The following is a 9,444-nucleotide window of genomic DNA, read 5'->3' on the forward strand; positions in this document are numbered from 1 at the left end:
TTCCAAAATTTTGAAAATTTTCTGAGATATTAAGAAGAAACTAAAGCCCCATTTTTTTTCACTTAATTGTTTATAACTTTTGTAATTTTCATCGGCGCGTTTTCGGACCTTTCCTTAAACATTCTAGGCAAAAATACGAATCGAATGACACCTTGGTCGTAATTTTTAAACAGGGCTGAAAAATGTCACCAAAAAGAGCTAAATTGAGTATACATGTGAACCAGACTAGTTTCTATCTTGTAATACATGATCAATTGCGATTTTTATCGTTTGATTTATATCTTGTACATTATGATGCATTAGGTGTCCCCGTATAAATAGTATCAAAAAAATGTGTAACTCATACTTTTTGAGTTCGTTTACTTCAATATAACTATTTAGTGTTTCATTCAGTAATGAACTATTTGTTTAATTGCGAATGGTTTGTTTTATTCAAAGTTTAATGATTATTATCGGTATTATCGGAATACACCAGTAACATCAGATGTGGCATCGAATTATAGTTTATACCACAAAATTTTCTCAGATATGTTTATTTTGATGTAAAAGCATAACTCATTTCCTTAATGTAAATACATATTTCAAAATATTATGCAAAACGTATAAGATAACCCCGAAAATATGTTCTGAATTTCTGATAACAAAATGTACTTACTTTAATTTTTTCACTACCCATTTGATAAATTATCATTATTGTTGATTTCGGTAATTGCTTTATAAATAGTTCTTGCACCGGCATACAGAAGGTTAATAACTGCTCCGTTATGGCAAAAGGTTTTTCATTTGTTTTTGTGTTCATTGTAACATTCATTACATACATTGCTATTGCAAGATCATTTCCTTATACGTGTGATGATCCAATAGTTTGTGATAGATGGGGAAATTCTATGTGTCCAGGAATCGTACTGGAATGTCAACCAGATCAGAAACTTCTACCCACCGGGTACTGTAATTGTTGCCAAGCCTGCTTCAATCTCTAAAACTGGTGAGTTACATTTGTTTTAAATGGAAAGAGCAGTTGATAAAAATGTTATTTGTGTTCCAGGTTTTTAACTGATGAAACTCCTGTCATATCTGTACAAAATCCACAAATCGATATATGAGAACAATGCATTCTTTACAATTTGGAAATTAATAATCACGTCCAATAGAATTGTATCTCTGGTAAAATAAATATTTCTTTCCACTTTTCGTACAAACTAATGATGAAGAATATTTTTTTAAACGTGCATCGAATGATATTTGTTTTGTAGAGATGCCTACAATGAAGATTTTTCACGGAAAAAACGTATCATGATAGTGATAACAAGCTAGAACATGAACTGCAGAATTGATAGACAAATTTCTTCAAAGTTAAAAAATACAAAAACATTGAAAACTACATGATGATACATATATATACAATAGACTATACTTCCAATAAACGATTATAAGATCTTCATCCATTCCAATAAACCCGAATGTTTATAATAGATAAATATCTCAATACTGCTCAATCATGTATTCATATGAAGCATTAATAAAACTGGTCCCAAAATAGATCCTTGTTGAATTCCGTAAGTCATAGAATTGAATAAATTGGCATTTTTTCATAGCCTCACAAAATGTTTTCTATCAAGAGGTGGTCCATTAAAGTGAGTAAGATGAAAATTGCTCTTTTTCGTGTAGTTGTGTAGTCATATAAATATTCATTTTCATCGAATTAAAGTACTTTCGAAAGAACTTTCATATAAACATCAAATTATGTCGGTCAGTCGGTAGCCGGGCGGTTCGACGTGAGTGCTTTATTAACTCAGTCAATCGGCCGATGTGTGAGTCGATGGTTCAAGCCCCAGGCTGAACGCTCGATTTTCACTCGCTATCGTCCAACCCGTGTTAGGAGTCACACTTTAAAAGGTAAGACCTCGTTAGTCCTTAGCTCGCACACTTCTGAGGGTTGTCGTTCGTAGGGGTGCGATAGTTGATTAACGAAAAATAACCTATTTTAAACAAACACATATCTGATAGTAACTTCTATGCATCTTTGTGAACAGTTTATTTCAAACTCAATAGCTTTCTTCCATTGTTGGACAGTTAACCACAATTTTTTATACGAAGATGGAGTAATGAAAGCTAAAAAGCTTATATCTTATTTACATAAGAAATATTCATACATAGGTAATTTCAGAATTAGTCTAATTAATAACAAATATTATTATGTAAATTGATGAAACAAATTGTTCTTCATTGTTATTTTGATTTTTTCTCTGTTGAAAAATTGTTTAACGTCATTTAGTAATTCATTATATGCAATTATTCCTTTGTGAAATATAGATTTTCTGGAAAATGCAGATTTGAGATTTTTTTCAATAGATTATTGAGCTGTCTTGGTAGATGATTATGTGAGTTTCTATGTTCTATAAATTTCATAGTGGAATGTTTTTTATTTTTTCAGAGTGATATCAAAAAAACGCTTTGGTTTATATATATATATATATATATATATATATATATATATATATATATATATATATATATATATATATATATATATATATATATATATATATATATATATATATATATATATATATATATATATTCTCTGTCGGTTCTAAGAAAGGTAGATGAAAAATACATTTAATGGTTTCATTCTTTGAACTTCTCAATGGTTTCAGAGTTGTATTTGAAGCAGTTCCCCATATACTTAATAAATACTTCAGTGTTCTTTAAGTAACAAGCCCTGAGTTTGAAATTGAGGAAGTTTGGATAGATATGGTATTGTGGGCAAGAATTTTCATGATTATCAATACAATACAATACAATATCTTTATTCCTAAAAATGATCACTTCACAATGATATAGGAGTCGTCAATGGTAAAAAACCTGAAATGTATATAAACATTAGTACAACAGTATTACAAAATGCATAAATTTAATACATGAAAGTGCTTGTTTAAAATAAACAATCAAAAGTGTTTATACATGTACATAATAGTTGAAATAGATAATGCCGGACATAATATTAATTGTTGATTGGCAAATGTGGATATTCAAAATATTTATTGATATTGTAAAAACAACCATCTACGAGATATTCTCTGATTCTCCGTTCAAATACTAAAATTGATTCTACACTTTATAGGCCGGAAGGTAGATAATTGAAAAATTTGGAACCTGCTAGAGATGGCGTCTTTTCGAAAAATTTTGTACGATGTTGTAGTTTGATTAAATTCTCGTTCCTTGTTGCGTAATTATGACATTGGGAGTTAGTTTCTAATTCGAGATCGCGTTTTTTCACCAAAGAGCAGACAGTTATAAATATAGAGAGAAAGTACAGTTAATATCTTCCTTTGCTTGAAAACAGGTCTACATGAATCAGTACTACGTAGATTGTGAGGCATACGAATTATTCGTTTCTGAGCAACAAAGACCGTGTTAATATTTGTTGCTTCTCCCCATAAGACCAAATTATAAGATATAACAGAATTCACAAGAGCATAATAAGTATCTAACAGTTGTTCTTCACTCAGTATGTTTTTTAAGCTGCATTTTTTAAAGCTGCATTAAGGCATAGAAACTGCTATTAAGTCTTTTACTCACATAGTCGACTTGAAATTGCCAATTCAATGAGTGGTCGATGTGAACACCTAAAAACTTTGTGGATTCTGAAGGGTATATATTCGTGTTATTTATGATAACGTATATGGAATGTTTCACAGATTTTCTTGGCGAAAACTGTACCAATACTGTTTTTTCTGCATTGACCATAAGTCGATTTCTTTGACACTATATATCACTATTCTGTTCAAAGAGGGTTTGTCTACAAAAGACGTGTAGTATTTAGTCTGATTACCTTAAAAAAAGGTTGTTTTCTAATAAAAAAATATTGGTATTCAAAAGAAGAGACTGAATTCTAACTGAAACAAAGATAATTAAAATTAATTTTTCTAAATCTACATTTTTATAAAATAATATATAATTTTCATCCTCAACAAATTGAAGAATAATAAAAGCACAGCTATTGAAATGCACTTGCTGAAGAATCGAACATTTTCATTTCTTCACGAAGCATGCGAAAAAAAATCCAACAGAATCTACTTCTTGATCTGGACCAAACCGTTGAACTTTTTTCCTTTCCTCCTCAGTTAAAGACGTTCCGATCCATCCCGGTCCACCAAGACACAAATTTGGTTCCACCAGTTCAAGGCAGTCGAACTTCTTCAGAGCCCAAGCAACCATTCCTTCGTTCTCAGACAATGTTATTGTGCATGTACTGTACACCAAAGTTCCGTTGTGTTTGAGGAGTTGAACAGCCTGTATAACAAAATTTACTTGTTACAACAAAATTTACTTTACAGTTACATCAACATATAGAGGAGTAATAGAGATAGCCAGAAGTTTATAATACAACTACTATCAAAAATATTGATCTTGTCTACGTCGATTTAATTGAAACTATTTCTGTCATCGTTCAATCAATGCATTGAAGAACGGAAAATGTATTTTCAGTCTCATATTTCACCGGATAAGTTAAGGATATGTAGTTACTGAAGCAGTTATCAATGTCACATTGAACCATGTAGACGAAGATATTAGTTTTATCAATTTCATTTATTCTTGTGTTACTTATTGCTACATTTTTCTAATACAAGTACATTTTTTATTTACCTGCTTCAATGATGAAATGAAAACAATTACAATGGGGATGGTAATATATAAGCAGAGATGATCGCCCAATGTCTGAGGCCTCAAGTATATTACGCCACGGAAGCAAACAGTACAAAAGTGGACTAAGCACACTAAGCACAGACTGGAGTAGCTTCAGAATTTTACAATATTCTTACAGAACAGGCTGATATCAAGCAAAAAGTCAATGAAACCATTTCCTAAACGGACAGATGGATTCATTTGGGTAGAACCTCAAGGGTGACACAAACAGTACTGCCTTGATAGGATACGAATGCTAGTATAGTCTTGAAATATGGTCTAGTGAGCTGAGTTGGAACTAACGTGAAAAAATTTAAATTCTAGTCGATTTGCCCATTTCAAAATCAGCCAAGTGCTGTTTGTAATTTACTAAGCGTTGGTCAGGCAGAATCCTTCTGGAAGAACGTGTGTGACAATCAGTGATCAATAAAACCAAAGACGTACCAGCTTGAAGCTATCTGAATAGAATGAAACTGCGCAACTCGATTGTCCCAAATGAAGTTTCAAAGTCATTGGTCGAAATATTTTCCCTTATTGTACGGGTACCGAATAACTCAGTGAAAGTCAGAGACTTCGGAAGACCGCTTTCTTTGAGGTCAATTTCAGCAGAATCAAAATTAAGGATTGTGAAGTGTTGAACAGAGATGGGAGAATACCCACTTGGCTTCCGGAAACCTGATCACAGTCGAAATTTTTATAGAGATTTTTAAAAGTACCCAGATGTCAATTTCGTGGTGAAGAGAATTAATTCTTAAATGTAGTTCAGAAAAATATTTGAACTGCCAGTGACATCTTTGAATCGGGTATGCAACAAGTGAAATGAAATAAATAGAACACTCCTCAGTATCGAATGAAAGTATATGCATTGTGTATCTGGTTACAATATCTAAATAGGCGCTAGATGAACAAAATTGAAAATGCTGAGAAAAAGTTTGAATTTTCTTATTTACTTCGGTGTCACTACGGATTCTGATGATGAAATCAGAGTTAATAATGACATTTATAAAATAAGTATCATTTATAAAATAATCAATTTTTCATAAAAAAATTTTTTATATCTGTATAAAGTTTTTTATTGAAATTTTATTATTTTAAATTCCGCCATAGTTGGGAATTCAAAAAGTCTCTCACAAACATTGATTTCGTTACAAAGATGACTTCCATTGAATATTTTATGAAATTTACATGAGTTTTTGAATGTAGAAACGGGCTACATGTAATGTGCAGATCACAATGTAGGTACTATTGAAATTAATTCAGAATTTTTTATTTTTGGAACATCTAGTAAGTTGGTTTGATAGGTTTTCAGGTAGTGTACAATAATTGTAGTTCATTGATAACTCCTATTTCCAGATGGCTTTCACTTGGCTAGCGAAACGCGAGTCGAGAGCCAGTATTTTTGTTCTAGTGTGGGAAAGTTTTCAATAGATCTATTTTACATATCACCAAATTATGTTGGAGTTCCACGTTTAGAAGCATACAGGGTCCCAAATAATAATGTTTTTAAATTGAAAGGGTTATATTATTAGGAATACCTAATTGGGAAAGAAAATGTTTGGCTTTCTACTACTCCATCTTGATACAAAAAATGTGGGAATCTTCCAAAGAAAGAAAGGAAATAATCAATTTTAAAAGAAGTAACTCTATACATAGCTGTGTAGGTCATGAAAAGAATTAACTTTCACAAACTGGAAAAAAAGCCCTCCTGAAACAGCTGCTTCGTTATAAACATAAACGAAAGAAAAATTCTTTCGGAACAAATACTTTGATAAAAAGACTTAACTATACAAAAAACACTTTTCTCTATATGTATGGAATGTTTGGAATACAAACGTTTGTCTACGAAAAAGATATGAAATTTGACCTACTGTCATCCTTGATGGTAAACATTTTTTGAAAGTGCTTTTTTTTTCTTGTAATTTGATGTCCATATGAAAATTGTTGTTTCCAGAATACTTTTTCTTCCAGTTTATATTTGAAAGTATTTCATATGCATGATATACACATCTTTGTAAAGGGTTCATTTTGAACTCAACTGTTTTCTTCCTCCCTTAGGAAGTTTCCCAGAATTTTTTATGAAGATGAAGAAGTAAAAGCCAAAAACTTTTATCTCAAGAACCATTAAATATGAAAGGGTTATATTTTCAGGAGTGACTGATTTTTGGGTAAGAAATTTTTTGGCTTCTTACTACTCCATCTTGATACAGAAAAAAGTGAGAATCTTCCAAAGACAGGAAGGAAGAAATCAATTTTAAAAGAAGAAACTGTATACATAGATGTGTAGGTCATGTAAAGAAGTAACTTTCAGACACAAATCTGGAAAAAAACCTTCCTGACACAGATTCTTTCATATAAACATTGAATTACATGAAAGAAAAATTCTTTCGAAACAAATACTTTTATATGAATTATACAGAAAACACTTTTTTCTACTCAGTTTGTATTCCAAATATAATATCTGATTTAATTTCATAACGAATGTTTGAAATACAAGCTGAATAGCAAAAAGTGTAATTCAATGTTTACATTAAAGTATACAGTTACTTCTTTTAAAATTGATTCATTTTTTCCTTTCTTTGAAAGATTCCCAGAGTTGTAGAAAGCCTTTCCCAAAAAAAACCATTAAATACTTCTGCATGCAGTGGCGGATCCAGAAAATCATTTTGAGGAGGCCCAGTTTACAAGGGAGGGGTGTATAACCCCTTCATGAAGCACTAAGTCCTTGAGGGTTTTTTATTGATGTTCAGTAGTATGCGTTCAGGAACAAATATTTGAAAAAAACATTGTTTAGTTTTGAATATTGTATTACAACTAACTATAAGAAGAATATGTATATTAAAATTAACCCTTACCATCATTGCCATTGAGCGAAGAATTGTTCGGGGTACAAGCATAATGAATTAAAAAGTAGATTATAATGAATATAATTGTTTTTCTGATTGACTCGGCCGTTACTTGATGAAGATCCATAGTAATTTCAAAAACTACACCTCACCCCTAGTTTATAAAAACGCAAGGTAACGAGGCAAGGTAAGGTAAGAAAGTTCAAGTATTGAGAAAACCCACTTGCGTTCTAGATAAAAAGTAAAGTAAGGTAACATCGGTAAGACAAGGTAACGCAAAGTAAAAAGTTAGCTGATTTCAACTTTCTGCGTTGCGTTCTTACCTCCGACTAATCAGAAAGCGCCATACTAGGAACTTTGACGGATATATCCTAATGGTGTAAAGGTAATGTCACCAGATAAACTTAAACGTCACATTGTGAAATTTGATTTTTCTTTTGATTGGATATAAATACAAAAATTGCTGCGATCATGTCAATGGTAAGTGTGTATCTTTTACTCAAAAGATAGAAACGAAAAAGGAGGAGGTTTAATGTCAGACCCATTCTGAGAAGCCGAAAGACTCAGGGGCAATTTCAGTTATTTAAAAGAATGAAAAATGTCAATACTTGTTTATGCATTCCTGTCAACCCAAAAATTACCAAAACCTTACCTTGCATTATTATAAACTAGGGGTCACGATTTGATCTTCAAAATAAAATTTGTGAAGATCAAATCGTGAGGTGCAGTTTTTGATGATGAATATAATTTTGTATACAATCAAGGACAAGTAGCTAGATCTTATTAATGTTCAAATGTTCATTGCCTCTTTCTTTCTATTGAAATTATTCCTGTGCGTCTGTGTTTCTATTACCTCTTTATATATTCTTGGATAGAAATTATGAGTTTTACCGAGTATTTCTTCTTCTTCGGATGAGATAATGTGAGTGCCTTTGTTGCCGGCTACGATTTCTCTTATATTCGTGGTATTTCGTGGTTCCAATGTAGACCGACACGCAGCTACAAGGAATGCGGTACACCCTGGGTGTTTTGCTGAAAAAACCTCTCTAGTAGGTTCTCTAGTATCCTTAGCTGATCTTAGACTCTCTCTGATTGTTTTCATTGCCCCAAATATTGGTTTCACATCGTGTTCCTCTAAAATTTTTTCCTATCCATACTGTAACATTTTTAATATAGGGACAAAAAACTTTTTGCTTAACGGGCCTAGCTGGGGTTACTTTGGCGTTATCTCTTCTGGGTCGTATAGACCGCTCGATTTTTACTTCGCTAGACCCATTCCCTTTGAAGGCAGTTTTTGGTGATTGTGTATCTCAGGAAGACTCTCAGGTTGACAAATACGTCGTGCTCTAAAGAGAGCACGACGTTGGTAAAGACCAACGTTTTAATTACCCCTCTCTTTTATTGTGACTGGTGGTGAAAGTTTTTGTTCGGATACCTGTGTGTGTATATTGGTTTTCTGTACACTCTATGGCTCACGTACCATCTTCACCTCTGTTCACAAAAACATAAGGACTATAGTCCCTTGGGTTTTTCGCTGTATTGTGAATTGAATTTTTTGGTTGAGGAAGTTTAGATGTAATAAAAAATTGTTTAGTGTCTCTTCACCACGTTGTCATACCACGAACATGTCATCAACATAACGCAGCCAACAATGTGGTTTCACGGTCGCTTACTCTAAGGCTTGTTGTTCAAAAATTTACATAAAAAAGTTCACCGCCGCCGGGCCTAATGGACTGCCCTTGTGTTACCATCTGTTTGCTCGTAAAAAACCCCATCCCACTGAAAATAAACTGATGACGAACAATGAGCGAAGAGGGCAGTTTTATCTGCTGGAAAGTCTTTCTTATCAAATATCAAATATCTCATCAATTTGTTTTGGCGACAGGCTGAGTTAAGGTATGTTTCATAGAGA

The 9,444-nt window shown here is 32.4% G+C and overlaps 1 protein-coding gene and 1 long non-coding RNA gene across 2 annotated transcripts in view; one reads left to right on the forward strand and one right to left on the reverse strand.

Annotated features, from left to right (window-relative positions):
- Window positions 1-598: 598 nt before the first annotated feature.
- On the forward strand, window positions 599-1,203 carry LOC111510173 (uncharacterized). Its single transcript, XR_002722739.2, has 2 exons — window positions 599-985; window positions 1,046-1,203. It is a non-coding gene; the product is annotated as an uncharacterized lncRNA (long non-coding RNA).
- Window positions 1,204-2,794: 1,591 nt separating this feature from the next.
- The window catches only part of LOC111511176 (tRNA (cytosine(72)-C(5))-methyltransferase NSUN6), a 65,756-nt gene continuing 59,106 nt past the window's right edge, over window positions 2,795-9,444 (reverse strand). The window contains exon 7 of the mRNA XM_074185131.1: window positions 2,795-4,296. Coding sequence (XP_074041232.1) covers window positions 4,036-4,296 — 261 coding nt within the window. The 3' untranslated portion in view covers window positions 2,795-4,035. The remainder of the gene's footprint in view (window positions 4,297-9,444) is intronic.

This window comes from Leptinotarsa decemlineata, unplaced genomic scaffold, assembly GCF_025532065.1.
Source record: "Leptinotarsa decemlineata unplaced genomic scaffold, Ldec_3_MD MMD2_tig00026363_RagTag_RagTag, whole genome shotgun sequence".
Taxonomy (NCBI): Eukaryota; Metazoa; Arthropoda; class Insecta; order Coleoptera; family Chrysomelidae; genus Leptinotarsa; species Leptinotarsa decemlineata.